Here is a 19,032-nt window from a genome sequence, read left to right as displayed (position 1 = left end):
TACTGCATGCAAAGTGGATCATCGGAAATCGTCAGTGCCGTCATCCCTTCCCTGGGGAAGCTGACAGACTCTGATCCCATCGGGTCTGCAGAGCTCAGCAGAGAGGCACACACTTGAGCCTGGATAGATGACAGATCGATGTCTCACTTGAGCTCTTCAGGACAGAGTGCCCAAGAGCAGCACAGGAGTCACAGCCTTACCTCTGGGACTGGCATGAAGGTGAATGGGATGGCGGTGTGTAAAGTGCTTAGCCCAATGCTCAGATCTAGTAAGTGCCCGGGAGGTATCAGTTCTCACCAACAATAGGCTGCGGGATAAGGAGCAACTGCCCTGACTCCATAATCTAAGGGTAAAATCATCAGCTGGATGAGCATTAGGCAGGAAAAGTCAACCCCACAGCAGAAGAAACACATGCCGGATACGAGGCAGCCTATTTCCTGATTGCGTGAGGTCTTTCCCTCACATAGATGCTTTTATGTACTTATTCATTTTTTTTTTTTTTTTTGAGACAGGGTCTCGCTCTGTCACCTAGGCTGAAGTGCAGTGGCATGATCACCACTCACTGCAGAGGTGACCTCCTGGGCTCAAGCAATCCTCTCACCTCAGCCTGTCAAGTAGCTGGGACCACAGGCATGCACCATCACACCCAGATATATTTTTTATTTTTGTAGAGATGGGGGCTCCCCATGTTGCCCAGGCTGGTCTCAAACTCCTGGGCTCAAGTGATCCTCCTGCCTCAGCCTCCCAAAGTGCTAGGATTACAGGTGTGAGCCACTGGGCCCAGACACACACAGATGCTTTTAAAGAGAATCTCCACTTAACATGTGTGTATCCCCCCAAAATGGCCCAGAAATGTGAAGGTACAAGCTATTATCAGGGGAGCGCCTCCTCTTGGCTCAGTCTGCCTTGGGTTTTTGAGCCCACCTGCCTCTCCTACAGGTTAAAGCGGGAAGCAGTTTCGCAGGACGCATCCACCCTCGCTGCTGAGTCACCAGCACAGCTTTCTCCTAGAAAGATCACATGGAATGGAGACATTGCTTTGGCTTTTCCAATCAGGTTCCAGCTGCTCAGAATGACAAGACATGTTCTTCCCTTACAATTTTAAACATATGTCTACATTTCTTTTCTGTTTTTTTCCTCTGTATCTATATATCTGTGTGTCTGTTTACTTACCTGTGATGCAATATACATGCAGGTATTGATCTACTTATTTACCTACATTGGGCTTTGTCCACAGTTCCTGGCTCATCATGTGTGCAGCCCTTGTTATAATGTTGGGGTGCTTTATGCCTCAGAAAACAGACTCTCGCTCCCTGACCTTCTCCTGCACCCTTTGCCCTGCCCAAAGCACAATCTAATCTTCCCCAACCTTTCCATCAAGAAATCCTCCACCTCCTTGAATGACTGCAGGTCTTAAGATCCCCATATTCCCGAAGGGTCCTGCGGCCCACCTGCAGGAAGGAACGTTACATAGAGAGGACAATAAGAATCTCAACAGGCAGACCTTGGGGCTTTCTCCTCAGTCCGTTAGGATTGGATCACAGCCTTTTTGTCCAATCACATTTCTACACAGATGTCAATCAGGCCTATGCAATGAAGACTCCATAAAAGGCCCAAGAGGATGGAGCTTGGGGGACTTCTGGAAGGCAGAGGACATGGAGCTTCCTGGAGGGAGCTCTTCCATGCCCCTTTTCCCATACGTCGCCCTACACAGCTCTTCATGCATATCCTTTGTAACACCGTTTATCATAAATGTAAATGTTTCCCTGAGTTCTGTGAGCCACTCTTGCAAATTAACGGAAGCCAAAGAGGAGGTCATGGGAACCCCAACTTCAAGGTGGTTGGTCAGAAGTCCCTGAGACTCGAACTTGTGACTGGTGTGTGGTGGGGGTGCAGTCTTAGGGACTGAGCCCTAAACCCGTGGCATGTGACACTACCTCCAGTTTGACAGCGTCACAACTGAACTGAATCAGAGGCCACCCAGCTGGTGTCTGCTGCAGAAGTGGCTGCTTGCTGGGTGTGTGGAAAACACCCTCCACACATGTGGTCACCAGAGTCTTCTGTGTTGGTTGCCATGGTGTGAGAGCTGAGGAAAAGCAGTTTGCATCTTTTCCTACTCACTACCGATCTGGAGAGACTGTTTAAATCGAGAATCTCACAGCTGAGATAAATGTGTGGCCACATTTTAGATATTCATCACTTGAGGGCAAAGCACAAAACAGGAAACAGGCATGAAGAACTTTCCAGATTCCTGTCTGATGCCAATGCTAGCCTGAAGGAATACTGCAAGCAATGTAGGTGACTGTGGCCAGAAGGATACTGGCCAGAGCTGCTCAGTAATTTTTCAGTGCCATTATCCTTCAGCAATTGTGGAAATGCAGATTTTACACCAGTGGATGAACATGCCCTCAAAATCTACCTCAACTGAGCTAATTTGAAACTGGACCCTCTGGAAGGAGTCCAGGTTTCTTTATTGGTTCTTTTACATGTCATATACAAATTTTTATTGAAACCATTTCCCTTTTGTTAAAAGGCCATTGTAGAAAGAGCAGCTGTTGGCTTTCAAAGATTTCTGAGGTAAGACCTGGCCCAGGACAGCACACAGATCAGTGGCTGTCCACACCACCCAGGGTGCTGAAGGACTCACCACTGTGGGCAGTACTGTCTGGCAGGCCAATCTGCTATTTCTCGTAGTGCGCGGCTTTCCGGGAGGCTCTGCTTAGAGCCTGCAGCAGTAGAGACCAGGCACATAGCCACTCTTACCCCTCCACTAAGATGGGTCGGGGCTCAGGGGGATCAAGCCCCAGGCCACCTTTTGTTCCCTTCTGTGGGGGAAACAAGGTCTTTTCTGTCTGGGCCCTGTACACACCTCCTGGTTCCCGGGGAAAGGCCATACTTCTCAAAGATTCTGAACTGAAACCAATCAGCTATCTGGTTCTCCTGAAGAAGCCCCACAACTCAACATGGTGACCTCTTTTCTGGGCAGAGTCCTTCTGATCTATCCCAAGTATAAAACCATATTTTGCCATCTCTGCGTGATGCTTCTCTACCGGCCACCAGTCCTCTGCTGCATTCCCGCCTGGGGCTTCCAATCTTTCCCCTCTGTCCTTAGTCTCCTAAAACAGAGGGTCCCCTGATTTGGCTCTAAGCTCTATGACCACCCAGCAATGCTGTGACTGGGACAACTGTGGTCCCCCTGGAAATGTTGGAAGTACGCGGAATTAGGGTCTCACGGTTTCCCTGAAGCAGTTACAGAGCAGGTGGCCTGCCCCCATCTGCACTGTGCTCGCTTCCTCCCTGAACATGCCTCCTCCTGCACACGCGTTGCAGGAACGTGTGACATCATGAGCATGTGGCTGCGGGAAGGCAGGGAGAAAATGTAATGGAGCAGTGGCTGCCTTGTCAAATCAAGCAGGAAAATGGGACAGCTGAGTCACCAGCACCATGGAGAACTGGGATTTACAGCGTGTGCTTCTGGGGCAGGTGTCCAACTTCCGCTTGCTGAACTAAAGTACAGGCTGACTTCCAGCCCACAGCGACTCATTCAGTCCTGGAGTCATACATCTGGTGAGGCGGCTGCCCAGCATCTCTAGCCTCCCAAAGCAGGTGGACAAAGTGCCCCACAGATGAGGGCGGCAGGATCAAAGCATGCCATGCCACTTCGGAAATTCATTGTATCATGAGAAACAAAGGCATGTGAGCAAAGAATGCAGTTCTCTACATGTAGGGTGTGGCCTAAATTCAAACAGTCCCCACGGTATGATTTTCTTGGTTCTGTGTGCAAAAATTCAACACATTTTGGATTATTTGTTTTTTAAGAGGAATGTGCAATCAGAATGAAGCGAATGGTACCCTGCGCCAGATGGAGGGCCCATAAAAGTCCCAAGACCCAAACCCTTAATTTTCATTCCCTTTTTAATACATTGAACCAAAAAGTTATCACCTTCTAGTCTGGGAGCAGTGGCTCATGCCTGTAATCCCAGTACTTTGAGAGGCCAAGGTGGGTGGATCACTTGAGGTCAGGAGTTTGAGAGCAGCCTGGCCAACATGGTGAAACCCCATCTCTACTAAAAATACAAAAATTAGCCAGGCATGGTGGCAGGTGCCTGTAATCCCAGCTACTTGGGAGGCTGAGGCAGGAGAATCACTAGAACCCAGGAGGTGGAAGTTGTAGTGAGCTGAGATTGTGCCACTGCACTCCCGCCTGGGTGACAGAGGGAGAGTCTATCTCAAATAAAAATTACCACTTTCTAATATGAAAATAATTTTCCTTTAACTGAGATAGGAGGATTGCTTGAGGCCAGGTCAAGGCTGTAGTGAGCCGTGATGGCACCATTGCACTCCAGCCTGCATAACAGAGCAAGACCCTGTCTCAAAAATAAATAAATAAAATAAAATGAAAGAGAATGGCGACTATTTAAACTAATTTGACATTGGACCCTATTAGAAACAGCAAAGAGACGTTTGTGGAATGGCTCAAGATTAGAACACAGAACTAAGTACAGAGGGCTTACTAATATCGCCTCAAATTCCACTGTCTTAAATGCAAGCCGAACACAAACGCCCTCAAGACACATGGTGCATGGTCTGGGCTGGGGTAGGATGGTGTGGTCTGGATGCCCCCCTCCCCCCCCAGCCTAGAACACACGTGCTGTCATTTGGAATGGGCTCTCCTACCTTCTTCACCGACAGGTCATGGTCCAAGTCGCTCCCTGAATCCTCTTCACGCTCCTGCTGCTCCTGCAGGTCCTTCATCTTGATCAGCAGTTCCGCCTTGGGGGCCGATGTGCTGTAGTAGGTGGAATTGGTGGCCAGGGACACAGCCGCAGGCACACAGGGCTCCTCTTTCCTGGGTAGAGGTGTGGGAACTTTCAATGAGCTGGGACTGTGCATGCAAACAGCCCTTCTGCCCCACCCCCTGGGTTGTGACAAACCAATGCTGGTGCTCACAAAAGGACACCAGCCAGGAAGATGAGACAGCCAAAGGGGGAAAAACAGGTGACAAGGTTAAAACTGAAAACAATCAACCTTGCCAAATGGACACTCGTAAGTGTGTGAAACAGTTTTTTAAAAAGGTAAAAACTCAAATAAGCAGGAATGCCTAAAACTTTCCACCATAGAGGTGAGAGCACAGATGACCTCCGCCCAGAGCCTGGGTTCATGAGGACAAGGACGTGTGATGCTTTCTACAAACATCAACCCTTCTCCCTTCCTCCCAGCAGCCCTGTCGGTGCCACCCTGCCTGGGTCCACTTGGTCCAGCTACCTCCTTGGCTGCGTGTCATGCTCACTCTACCTTCCTACCCATTAATGATGCTGTGCTGGCAGAACACATGCCAGCAGCAGGGAAGATGCCACCACGCATGCCTTTGTGGTCAAGTGGCTTAAGGAGATACACCAAAAGTGCTATTTACAAATCCAATTAAAATATATTCATCAGGCAGGTGTAAATAGTCACAATTTTCTTTCATTTCTATTTCAAGAGATGGGGTCTTGCTCTGTCGCCTGCACTGGAGTGCAGTGGCGCCATCATAGCTCACTGCAGCCTCCAACTCCTGGGCTCAAGTGATCCTTTCACCTCAGCCTCTTGAGTAGCTGGGACTACAGGTGTCTGCCACCATGCCTGGCTAATTTTTTGTATGTTTTTTTTTTGTAGACACAGGGTTTTGCCATGTTGCCCAGGCTGGTATTGAATTCATGGGCTCAAATGATCTGCCTACCTTGGTCTCCCAAAATGCTGGGATTATAGGTGTGCACCACTGTGCCTGGCCAAATTGTAATGCTTTTTAAAATGCAGATGTAAAAAAAATTCAAATAAATTAAAAAAAATTTTCATAAAGAAACACATATATTCCACCTAAGCCCTCATTCTCATGCTGGCACTAGGGATGCATGGGAGCTGGATTATTCTCTGTGGTGGGGCCCCCTGTGCTCTGTAGGATGTTGAGCAGCACCCCTGGGCTCCACCCACCAGAAGCCTGGAGCACCCCTCCCCATAGAGACATTGTCAACTGTCCCCAAGGGTAGACAACGGCCCCCACTGAGAACAGCTATCTTATGAGAAAGAACACCTGTGGGCATTGTCAGAAATCCTGCTGGCTTCAGGCCAAGGCAGCTTGGTGGCCTGCAGTGTGTATTTTCATATTTTCATGTCAGGCCCAAAGTCATCACACCCTGGGATGGGGCTATTAACCCTCCATTTCTCTTCCAGGAGGTTCACAAAAAAGCCAAAAAGTGCTAAGCATCAAGGGGCCTTTATGAAAATCTGTCTTCCCCAAAGGCAAGCATGAAAACCAAGAAACAAACATGCCCCCTTTCCCTTTACAAGCCTAAGAGATGCCAGGCAGAGTCATGCCCAAGCTGGGAGGCCATGTCTACTCACCTCTCCTCTGTGCTTCTAGGAGAGGGAATTTTGGGGAGCAGCTTCCTCCGCTGCTGGGCTTCTTCCAGGAGGTGCTCGTCTTTGGGGAAAATGCCTTCCATCAAGTCCATGGTGGTTTTTATCTTCACACTGGGATCCAGGATATCGGCCAGGGACTTATCCTTCCCCACAATCTCCCTGGCCAGTTCCTCCGACTTCAGGTCTTCCTCGGTCTTCTCTTTGGCCTTCATGTAGCTGAGCCCCGGAGGGGAGGCGCAGCGGTCTTTCTCAGGGGGCTCCTGGGTGCTTGAGGGCTGGGGCTGGGCTGGTTGGGCCCTATGTGGGGCCTCGGGCTCAGTGCCCTGCCTCGTGTATAGGCAGAAGCGGGAGTAGAACTGCTCGGATGTGCTCAGCGTCTTGATTTGGTCTTTCTCCAGCCCGCGGGGCAGGGCAGGAGGCTCAGTGGGGCGTGCCAGGCTCTGGCGGCTCTCCTTCTCTGGCTGGCTCTCTGAGTGCACAATCTTGATGGGTACCATTTTCACTGTCGTGTTGTTGTCTATTACCCGCTCAATTCTGGAAGAAGAACTGTCTGCTGAAATCGCAAAGCATGCTCTAGCCACAAACCCTGATTGACACGTCCCCTCCGGATGGGAACCTGATTCAAAGGCGCTAGCCAGCCACCCGACTCGAAGGAGCCTCCATGATCCCACATGCTGGATGAGGCAGAGGCCTCAAGAAGCTCCCTCTGACTCCTACCTCTGCCTCCTGACCCCAGCATCCTTTCATGCTCAAACTGCCAATGCCATCCCCGAGGCATCCCAGGGCGTCCTCCCGGGGTTTGTGGAGGGCTGTGAGGACTATTTAATACCATTTGCCATTCTTCCAATGATAATGCATGTCCTTTTGCAGGGGAAGCCTGCAGTGGATGGGCATTTTCCAGGATTCCCATCAGTCCTGAGGTTGGTATAAGCCTGCAGGCTCCCCTGTGGTTCTCAGGGCCTGAGGAGAGCTCCTCTCCAGAGGGGCTGTGCTTGGAGTCGGGCCAGAGTCCCCACTGCCCCACTTGGGAGAAGCTCCCTTGCCATGTGCAGGACAGCCCACCCCACACTGTCCTTGCACCCCCCACTCTCCTTTGCTTCAAACTAGTGCTGCACACATTTGCACACCAGTGAGATAGGCTCTCGCAGTAAGCAGGGAATCATCAGTTCTGTATTACTCTAAGTCAGTCCCAAAGGGCACAGATGTGTGTTTTTTTTTTTTTTTTTTTTAAAGTTTCAGCCAGGTGTGGTGGCCTGTAATCCCAGCACTTTGGGAGGGTGAGGCGGGTGGGTCACTTGAGGTCAGGAGTTCGAGACCAGAGGGGCCAACATGGCGAAACCCTGTCTCTACTAAAAATACAAAAATTAGCTGGGTGCGGTGGTGTGCACCCATAATCCCAGCTACTCAGGAGGCCGAAGCATGAGAATCGCTTGAACGTGGGAGGCAGAAGTTGCAGTGAGCTGAGATTGCATCACTGCACTCCAGCCTGAGCAACAGAGCAAGACTCCATCTCAAAAAAAAAGGGGGGGGGGCTAGAGAGGCACCTAAAGCACCCCTGGAGGGCTAGAAGAAAGAGAACAAGAGGAACAAGCCCAGCAATGCCGTGGTCTCGCATCTGGGGCAGCCCCCCCACTGGCTGCTTTCAGTGGCACCAGGCCGGACCACACTAACCAGGGCTGTTAAGAGCTTTTCAGAGCACTGGAGAAGCAGCCCCATCTGCTGGTGGTCGGGAGGGAAGCAAAAAGGAACAGGCCAAACTCCCCAACCCCAAATTAGGATGTGTTTCTAATGAAGTCAACCCAAAACTGCTCCTACAACATTACACGAATGAACCCAATTTTCCACAGCATGAGGGCAGCCACGATGCTCTAAGTGTAATGCTGTTTTTCTCTCTTTCACTGGTGACTGGGAATGCAGGAGGGCTCTTTCCCTATCCACAAAGGAGTGGTGCTCAAGCTGAGATGAACTGTGTATTTTCCTCCCTCTCTCCAGTAGGGTCCATTAACGTCTTATGTGTTTTATCTAGGGACTCACAGACAGTCCTCACAACTGCTTCCTCGTGAAGAAAATTTACAGTCTAAATGTGAAAAATATTGCTTAGGTAGGTCAAACTTATGAAAGAAAACCCCAGCCAGGTGCAGTGGCTCACGCCTGGAATTTCAGCACTGTGGGAGGCTCAGGTGGGAGGACTGTTCGAGCCCAGGAGTTTGAAACCAGCCAAGGTAACATAGTGAGACCCCCACCTCTCTGTTAAAATAATAATAATAATAAATGGAGGAGGAAAACCCGGCCACCTTATCCAAGCAGCAGCAAACGCAGAAGCCTCTGCACTCCCTCATCATCGCAGAAGCCCTGCTCGCCTAGTACTGACTTTCACATCAGCCTGTGCTGATGTGCTGATGTGAAACTGTCCCCTTTTTGTGCAGAAATTTGACGTGACCAATAGAAAAAATTAAACAACATAAACAAATCTCCCTTCAAAGGTTTTAAAATATTGGGAAAGAGGCCAGGCGCAGTGGCTCATGCCTGTAATCCCAGGACTTTGGGAGGTTTGGCGGGTGGATCACCTGAGATCAGGAGTTCAAGACCAGACTAGCCAACATGGTGAAACCCTGTCTCTACGAAAGATATAAAAATTAGCTGGGTGTGGTGGTGCAGGCCTGTAGTCCCAGCTACTCGGGAGGCTGAGGCAGGAGAATTGCTTGAACCTGGGTAGCGGAGGTTACAGTGAGCCCAGATCACACCACTGCACTCCAGCCTGAGTGATAGAGCAAGACTCTGTCTCAATCAATCAATCAATCAATCAAATCAATATGTAGATTTCAACATATTGAAACATATTCAAAAGTAGTATGTTGAAATCTAACCCCCAAGGTGATGGTGTTAGGAGGTGGGGCCTTAAGGAGCTGCTGAGGTCATGACCGGGGAGCCTCACGAAGAGGATGAGTGTTCTTAGAAAAGGGATCCCAAGGAGCCCCTCTGCCTCTTCTGCCATGTGAGCACACAGTGAGAAGAAGCCATCTGAGACAGGAATGGCTCTTCACCAGACACCAGATCTGCCATGCCTTAATCTTGAACTCCTAGCCTCCACAACTGTGAGACACAAATTTCTCCTGTAAATGAGCAGTGCAGTCCGTGAGATCTTATTACAGCAGCCTGAAAGGAGTAAGACACTTTCCTTTCAGAACCATACAATGTTACCAATTGAAAGGATAGTTGAGTGATCTCCAGAGACATTTTAAATGATGCAAAGCCCAGTTTTGGCCCACAGATAAAGCTGTGGTTACAATGCCACAGCTGGAGATACAGGATCAGTATCAGTCATATGCTTTCTCTGCTGAGTTGTTTAGAAGCCAAGAAAAAAAATGACTTGAGACTCTAGAGTAGTGAGGTCCCAGAGAACTTTCTGTGGCGAGAATATCTGTTATCTGACTGAGGACCTGCATTCACTGACTTGGCTTCCTTCCTCCCTACCTCCTTTTTTTTAAGAGGAGTCTCACTCTGTTGCCAGGCTGGAGTACAGTGGCATGAATTCGGCTCACTGAAACCTCTGCCTCCCGGGTTCAAGTGATTCTCCTGTCTCAGCCTCCTGAGTAGCTGGGACTACAGGCATGCACCACCATGCCCAGCTAATTTTTGTATTTTTAGTAGAGACAGGGTTTCACCATGTTGGCCAGGATGGTCTCGATCTCCTGATCTCATGATCTGCCCACCTTGGTCTCCCAAAGCGCTGGGATTATAGGTGTGAGCCACCATACCCGGCCGACTGGATTTTCTTTGCCCCACGTTTACACAGCATAAGCGACAGTGGGTCCTACACCAGGCATGCAGCTCTATAGCAGGGTTCCCAGCCTGAGAGCAGCTGGCATCTGTGGTCAGACATCCTTGCACTGCAGATGCTGAGCAGACTCCCTGGGCTCCACTACTAGATGCTGAGAGCACCCCCACCCCCATCCCACTTAGGACGACAAAAACTGTCTCTAGACATTGCCCAATGTTCCCTGGGGGCCAAAATCGTCCTCCACCTCCTAAGTTGAGAGTCACTGCTCTAGAGATCAAAGCGTAAATTCTCCCCTTCCATTTCTTAGTCCTTCAAGGCACTCAAGGAGGTGGTGTTTGCATGGGAAGAAACTAAATAGCCAGCACTCTTTTTTGCACAGGGTCTCACTTCGTCACCCAGGCTGGAGTGCAGTGGTACCATCATGGCTAACTTCAGCCTGGACCTCCCAGGCTCAGGTGAACCTCCCACTTCAGCCTCCTCCCTGGGAAGCTGTGACTACAGGTGTGCACCATCACGCCTGGCTAATATTTTATAGTTTTAGTAGAGACAGGGTTTTGCCACATTGCCCAGGCTGACCTCGAACTCCTTCGGTTCAAGCAGTCCACTTGCCTTGACCTCTCAAAGTGCTGGGATTACAGGCGTGAGCCACCATGCTGGGCCCAGCTCTTGAAAGGTCAAGTCCCTGACTGACTTCCATCAACATCTCAATGGATGCAGTAATTCCATGCCTGAAATCCTGATGATAGCACCATGAAAAGTGATTGAGTATTCTTCTCTCTTAACAAAAGGTATATACCAGCTTAGCTTTCTAACATTACAAAAAATCTGGAAGAAAAGGAGTAAGAAAACACTGGACACCATAAAAAATACAAATTTCACCTGAAGGTTACATGCTTAGGTTAAACTCAATTCCAATCACAAATACTGACTGCATTAAAACAATGCACAAAAACGCACCTCTAACCTGCAGATGCCTGTGGGTAATGTAGATAAAAATGCATCTGGATTGGAAGAAGGGGAAGATGGACCACCTATTTCACATCTCCCCCCATTCCCTGCAGGAAACAGCAGCCCACCACTGAGATAAAAATCCAACCAACACTGAAGCTGCACTTTCTTCCACACAATTATTCCCCAGGACTAACTTTAAGTCTAATGCCTTGAGCTAAAGCAAGGTGCCCAGGTGATCCCCCAGAAAGACCCACTGAGAACCCACATCCCATGGAAGGAGCCTCATGAGGAGGGAACACCGCAAGTGGCCCAGTCACAGGACAATACCTGGTCGAATCCTCATCCTGGATGAGCAGGGGAGGTTTGTCTGTCAGCTTCTGAGGGGCGAACTGGGGTGAGGGGGAGCGCGAGGTCTCCATGGTGGCTGTCTGCAGGCGCAGGTGCTGCTGCTTGGGAGGGAGCAGTGCTTCTGGCAGAGGACAGGATGTGTCCGCGCTCACATGCTGGCCGACACGCTCACAGGTGGTGGTCTTTGGTGTGTCCGGGGGCTGGGTACTGCTGAACACAGAGGGGCTGTGGGAGAGGGACAGGTGGGCCACACACACGTCCAAGGATGCAGGGGATGGCGTTGGGAAGGGCCTGCTGGGAATAGCCAGGGGAACGTCGGCAGGTGTGCTATCTGTGGCCCTGTACCTCCTGGGCTCGCGCTTGGGTGGCGGTGGCCTCTGTGGGGCTGGCCTCTTGGTGAGCAGTGCTGAGCTCACTGGCCACGAGTCCTGTCCCTGAGCGTGCAGGGGTGAGCTGGGACTCTGGGCTCGGGGTCCCAAGTCTGCTGGGGTGCTCTCCTCTGAGTATCTATAATCTCGAGGTAGGGTTCCTGCTCGTCCCCGGACCTCCTGGGGCAGCTCTGGGGCTCCCTGGGAGTGAGATAGTTCAGAGAATGCAGGTGGGTTCGGTGCACTCTGACTTGGTGGGTGCCGCTGTGATCCTGGGCTGCCTTCTCGACACCAGGCATCTGCTTGTCTAGAGGAAGAACAAGTACGAATCAACCAACAATTCCAATAACATCTTCCTGCCACAAGGTACTGGACCTGGATCTTCACAATCCCCTTAAGCCACTTTCAGGAGTGAAATCCATATGCACATTCCCATATCTGTCTCTACCGCAAATCCTGTGCAAGCTGGGGAGTTCTGATACACCTCAGACAACATGAGGCTGACTGGCATGTCCCACAAGAGAACATGAAGCATTTGAGACAGGTGCACACATCACACACACACACACACACACACACACACACACACAGCATTTGTTTTTGCAGAAATAAATGAAGAAAAATTTTAGAAAAACATGAATCTGAAAATGCACACATATGGCTATATTCAGAAATATTTATTTCAAGTCACAGTATTTTTATGTGGCTTATGGAAATTTGCCATATACAAAGAGGTAAACCTTTCTAAGATGAGCTGCAAACCAATTCTTTAATAAAACCTTGAAAATCAGTACTGTATTATGAAAAATAAGACCAACAAAGGTTCTTTTTAAGAATTGGGGTCTTGCTCTGTCACCCAGGCTGGAGTGCAGGGGTGTGATCACAGCATGTTGCAGCCTCAAACTCCTAGGCTTGAGAAATCCTGCCACCTCAGCTTCCCAAGTAGCTGAGACTACAGGTGCCCACTACCATACCTGGCTGACTTTTAAAAGTCTACATCTCTACATCTGACTTTGTAGAGATGGGGTCTCACTGTGTTGACCAGGCTGGTCTCAAAGTCCTGGGCTCAAGTGATCCTCTTGCCTGCCTCCCAAGGAGCTGGAACTACAGGTGCACATCAACACACTCGATTAATTTTTGTATTTTTAGTAGAGATGGGGTTTTGCCATGTTGGCCAGGCTGGTCTCAAACTCCTGCCCTCAAGCCATCCACCTGCCTCGGCCTCACAAAGTGCTGCGATTACAGGCGTGAGCCACTGCACCCAAGAAGGGTTATTTCTTTCAGAAGTGGCCATGACTTATGGATCTTCCCATTACTATCCCATATCACATGTACATATGTTTATATGACATACATGCATAAGCATGCCTGCAGCACACAGAGGCAGGCCTCACATGTGTGTTTATCCATGCTATAGCAAAATCTCAGGGGCGAGCAACTGTCAGTGTTTCAATGAATCAGCTCAGCATGTCTTTGCTGGCACATGGCTCTTTCTGACCCAGCAAAGTAAGAAACGAGCCTCTGCTTCAGGGAAGGAGCTATGCTCATTAGAAGATGACCTTTGAGCTCTTAAAGGAGATCTGAACAAGGGCAGCAAGCGGTCTAAGTGTGAAGCAGAAGAGACGATCCTCTTCCTCTGGGCACCCAGCGCCTACATAAAGCCTTGTTCCAGGACCAGGGGCTGTACTGCCTCTGAACTCATGTCTTGGAACAATGTGGATGTGCCACCTGGTGGTTTGGGCCTCAGAGATGCTCCAGCCCATCCAGACTGCACACAGAAAATCAAGTACCCAGTGGCTGTCATGTTGCTGTGTCCTCAGGAAATGTCCCCCTGGGTTTAATGAATACCCAATGCCCTCCCCTCCCTGCTGTAAGGAGGCTGTGGCCATGTGCGCTCCAACCTGCGCTACTGGGAGCATGGGGAGGGCTGGGTACCATTACCCCAAAGCCAGGAGCTCAAGTCCTCAAGGTCTGGAAGAGGACAGAAGAGCTCAAGTCTTGCACAGCACAGGCTTACAAAACAAGCTGTAAGCAAACAGCTCAACCTCAGAGCTACAGACAATAGCAACCCGACTCAAGGACGCTGAAGTTCTCATGAGCACTGGGCAGACCCTAACAAACTCCTAATTTGAAGTGTTATCAAAATAACTTGAACGGCTAAATGCGGTGGCTCATATCTGTAATCCCAGCACTTTGGGAGGCTGAGATGGGCGGATCACTGGAGGTCAGGAGTTTGAGATCAGCCTGGCCCAACATGGTAAAACCCTGTCTCTACTAAAAATACAAAAAGTAGCTGGGCATGTGGTGTGTGCCTGTAACCCCAGCTACTTGGGAGGCTGAGGCAGGAGAATGACTTGAACCTGGGAGATGGAGGCTGCAGTGAGCTGAGATCGTACCAATGCACTCCAGCCTGGGTAACAAAGTGAGACTCTGTTTTAAAAAAAAAAAAAAACAAACTTGAACACAGCTGTGCATGGGTTAGAGAAGAATACATCTGCCTGGTTACAAAATACGGAATGACATCATTAAAATGCTGCCAACTGGCCGGGCACGGTGGCTCAAGCCTGTAATCCCAGCACTTTGGGAGGCCGAGGCGGGTGGATCACGAGGTCAACAGATCGAGACCATCCTGGTCAACATGGTGAAACCCTGTCTCTACTAAAAATTACAAAAAATTAGCTGGGCACGGTGGCGCATGCCTGTAATCCCAGCTACTCAGAAGGCTGAGGCAGGAGAACTGCCTGAACCCAGGGGGCGGAGGTTGCGGTGAGCCGAGATCACACCATTGCACTCCAGCCTGGGTGACAAGAGCGAAACTCCGTCTCAAAAAAAAAAAAAAATGCTGCCAAACTGACTTGCATTCTGAGAAGTGCTCTCACAGGTCAGATGTCTGCCCTACATTGCATTTCAATATTCAATGGCTCAGTATTCAACACTCCATTTCATTTCAACATTAATTATTTATTAATTAATTAATTTGAGACAGGGTCTTACTCTGTTGCCCAGGCTGGACTGCACAATCTGGGCCCACTGCAGCTTCCACCTCCTGGGCAGGAGATCCTCCCGCCTCAATCTCCTCAATCTAGTAGCTGGGACCACAGGTATGCATCACCACACCCAGCTACTTTTTGTATTGTTGTAGAGATGGGGTTTTGCCATGTTGCCCAGGCTGGTCTCAAACTCCTGGACTCGTGGGATCCACCTACCTTGGCCTCCCAAGCGCTGGGATTACAGGTGTGAGTCACTGTGCCCAGCCTCAATGTTTCAGTGTTCAATAATTCATTTCATTTCAAAGAGTTGAGTTAACTTGAACTTTTTTCCCCTTTTGAAATTCCTGAAGTGCCATGTATTAGTTCACTTTCATGCTGTTGATAAAGACATACCCCAAACTGGGAACAAAATGAGGTTCAATTGGACTTACAGTTCTACATGGCTGGGAGGCCTCAGAATCATGGTAGGAGGCAAAAGGCACTTCTTACATGGCAGTGGCAAGAGAAAACAGAGGTAGCAAAAGTGGAAACCCCTCATAAACCCATCAGATCTCATGAGACTTATTCACTCTCATGAGACTAGCATGGGAAAGACCAGCTCCCATGATTCAATTACCTCCCCTTGCGTCCCTCCCACAACACGTGGGAATTCTCAGAGATACAATTCAAGTTAAGATCTGGGTGGGGACACAGCCAAACCATATCACACCCCCACATCATAGAAACAATTAAATGAACTATGATTTATTACTAAAATCCAAGTGCCTTTCGTCACCCACTAATGAAAACGGAATGCTATTTGCAAAGTGCCTTCTGCAGCGGTGCTCCGAGGTCCACCTAGAAACAAAAGAGAACTCCCTTTCAGGGAGCAAAGCCCCTGTGAAAGGTGAACAATGACATGGAGCAAAAGACCACTGAGAAACCAGGTGGCAGGCTGGCTCTTGGCTTCTCTCCTGGTCAGAAGGCACCCAGAGGCTCTGTCCCATCTTCCTACAGGGCCACCCTACAGGAGGTGGGTGCTCTGTTCTCAGGGGAGTGGTGTGTGCTGCATCATCACTTCCCCACACCAGAAGCACAACGCAGGGCCCTCCGTCCTAACACTGCACTTTATTCAGACCTGCAGCAGCACCACGACATCTGGACCAAGTTTGTCCCCCACCCCCACCTTGCAAAGTCAAGTTATAAAATCACTAATTGGTTTTTATTGTCCCAGTTGATAAGAATCTGGGAAATCAGGGTCATCAACACAAAGAAAGAAAAGGACCAAAAATGGGAATTTGGGACTCTGCTGGGGTCATACTCCAACTTTTGTTTCTAACTGGTTCCAAGAGGCAGTTCTGTAGATTGTGTGCCTGATTTGTCTATGTTGTGCTTGTGCACAGGTCTAAATGTAGATGTTGCCTGTGTCTATGTTGTATGTGTGCAGATGCATGTTGTATGTGTATAAATGTCTGTCAGCATATAAGTAGATATACTGTGTGTGTGCCTGGGCTGTGTATGTGTGTAGATGTATATCTCTGTGTAGATGCATGTTGCATGTATTTGCCTGGGTTGTTTGCACGTGTAGATGTATGTGTGAGTCTGGCTTGTGTCTGAATGCACATGTGTGTCTCTGTGTAGATGTGTGTTGCATGTGTACACCTGGGTTGTTCATGTGTGTAGATGCATGTCTGTGTCCATGTATGTTATATGTGTGTGCCTGTGTGTTGTGTGTGTGTGTGTGGGTATGTGTGCCTGTGTTGTCTCTGTGGAGATGTATGTTGTGGGTGTGTGCCCAGGTTGTGTACGTTGTAAGCATGTGTAAGTATGTGTGTCTGTGTTGTGTCTGTGTGCAGATATGTGTCTGTCTCTGTATATATGTATGTATTTCTCTTTGCCATACTTCTAAGGATAAAATAAATGGTGACAGCAAGATCCAGAGACAGCGCACACAAGACACTAAGATGACTTAAGGACTCTGTGTCTTCAGACAAGCTCCAGGAATCCACTGGAGCAGGAAGTTCAGCCACACAAAGGAACATTTAAAAGGCAGCTGCACTCTAGGATCCAATTGATATTCAGCGTTGGTTGGTGTTCATTCTCATGCAAAACATGCTAATGCCATGTTCCCAAGGAGACAGCTGCTTGCACAGTTCCCAGAGGGGACAGGGTCACCAGGCTCCAAGCAGCAGAGACTTCAGAAACCTGTGACATGGAACCCGTGGCCCTGCCATTCTCCTTAGGCTGCCTGCCGCTGAAGGAGACGGAGGGTGAGGCTCCAAAACAGCACCTCAAGGCCAAACAGAACTAATCTGAAGGGGACAAACCTGCAGGAAGGGCCACCATCAATGTACTCAGTCACCCAATGTGCTATGGCAGGACTGAAACCACTGCTAAGAAAAAATCGCTCTAGAGATCCTGTTAGCATTACTCCATTTTTGCTTCTGCTGAGACATCCAGCCCCACGTCTGAATGCAAGGTTTCCACCTATGAGAGGTGGCAGTTTCATCTCCACATTCCATCTGTCCATGATGAGATCCCTGAAGACACTGGACCCACTTCTCTGAGTCTCCCTGTGCTGTTTCCGCCTCCCCACAGCTCTCAGCATGGCTGGCTCCTTCTCACATGACCCTTAGCCCTGCCAGTCCTGCCCTGACAGCACCCCACCCCCAGGTCACGCCTCAGAAAGGGGACTCTCTCCAATCATCCCAATTGCTCACCTGCCTCCATGCTCCTCTCTGGGCTGAAAGCACCTCTGCAGAGGCCAGGGAGCTGGGCTATTTCCTTCAGGGCCTCGCAGGCAAATGTTTATTACATGCATTATGTTACATCTTCACTTGAACATGATGTAAATGCATTGCTGCTTTCAATCACTTTCACTTTTTGTGCAGAATTTTAAAAGGGGAGAAGTTGCATTAAAGCTAAGCATGGATAAGACACCATGGTTAAGTTCTCCATGAAAGGACCTTGTGTATGAATGTCCCCAACACAACTAAACAGTTTTGAACTGCTCTGTAGTCAGTAATTCACCACTGTTTTCTGAATAGGGTTAACAATTATCTTTAGCAAGGAGGATGCGAAAATTTCTGAATCTTGCAGATGACTTAAGGAACACGTACCGCAGGGTCCTCTTCACCTATTTTTTTCTTTTTTGGGGGTGTTGGGGGGAGGCAGAGACAGAGTCTTGCTCTGTTATCCATGCTAGAGTGAAGGGGCGTGATCGAGAGTCACTGTAGCCTCAACCTCCCAGGCTCAAGTGATCCTCCTGCCTTAGTCTTCTGAGGCACTGGGACCACAGGTGTACGCCAGTATAGCCTGGCTAATTTTTTAATTGTTTTGTAGAGATGGGGTTTACCATGTTGCCCAGGCTGGCCTCAGACTTCTGGGCTCAAGTGATCCTTTTGCCTTGGCCTCCCAAAGTGCTGGGAGTATAGGCATGAGCCACCGCTGCAGGCCTCGTAACTACTTTTGGTATCAATGATGGGATAGGGATACATTCTGATTTGCAGACACACAACACAGGTGCTGCTGAAATGCTGCTCTCGATGAACTCTAGTGTCTGAGTTCTTTCTAAAGTACAGGTTAAACATCTCTCTTCCGAAATGCTTGGGACCAGAAGTGTTTTGAATTTCAGACGTTTTTGGACTTTGGAAAGTACACATACATAATGACACATCTTGGGGGTGGAACACAAGTCTAAACCTGAAATTCATTTTGTTTCATATACACTTTATATATATAGCCTGAAGGTAATTTTATACATTATGCTTAATAAGTCTGCGCACAAAACAAAGTTTGTATCCACCGAACCACTGTAAAGCAAGTGTCAGTCTCTCTGCACCCACGTGCGCAATCTGGCTGTTTGGCATCACCATCATTCCGGATTCTGAGTTTATACGCTGACAACAAGCAATACTTTTCCTACACTTACTCATACATAAGCACTTGACAGTGAAAAGTGCCACATACCATCAATACAGTGAGAGAGGAAAGTGTCCAGGGTAAGGAAGCAGCACAGCAATGTCACCAGAACACCCACCTCAGCTGTCAGGTGCCAGCAACAGCCAACAGCAGCAGCTTGCCCAATCTCCACCTGCATTCTCACTGCGACCCGTCCCACGAGATCAGCTGTGGAATTTTTCACTTCTGACATCATGTCGGTGCTCAAAAATTTTGAACTTTGCAGCATTTAAGATTTCAGGCCTTCTGATTAGGG

The 19,032-nt window shown here is 49.1% G+C and overlaps 1 protein-coding gene across 12 annotated transcripts in view; it reads right to left on the bottom strand.

Annotated features, from left to right (window-relative positions):
* The window catches only part of SHROOM2 (shroom family member 2), a 159,702-nt gene that overhangs the window by 6,569 nt on the left and 134,101 nt on the right, over nt 1-19,032 (bottom strand). For 7 of the 12 annotated variants that reach the window (XM_035289205.3, XM_035289206.3, XM_035289207.3 and 4 more), the window contains 3 exons: nt 11,459-12,154; nt 6,382-6,933; nt 4,678-4,849 (listed from right to left, as the gene is read on the bottom strand). In XM_035289205.3, coding sequence (XP_035145096.3) covers nt 4,678-4,849; nt 6,382-6,933; nt 11,459-12,154 — 1,420 coding nt within the window. The remainder of the gene's footprint in view (nt 1-4,677; nt 4,850-6,381; nt 6,934-11,458; nt 12,155-19,032) is intronic. The other 5 variants (XM_035289212.3, XM_078362497.1, XM_035289216.3 and 2 more) reach the window with 1 other exon arrangement.

Source organism: Callithrix jacchus, chromosome X, assembly GCF_049354715.1.
Source record: "Callithrix jacchus isolate 240 chromosome X, calJac240_pri, whole genome shotgun sequence".
NCBI classification, from domain to species: domain Eukaryota; kingdom Metazoa; phylum Chordata; class Mammalia; order Primates; family Cebidae; genus Callithrix; species Callithrix jacchus.
The sequence above is the reverse complement of the archived record's forward strand: the minus strand, read 5'-3'. Positions and strand labels throughout refer to the sequence as shown.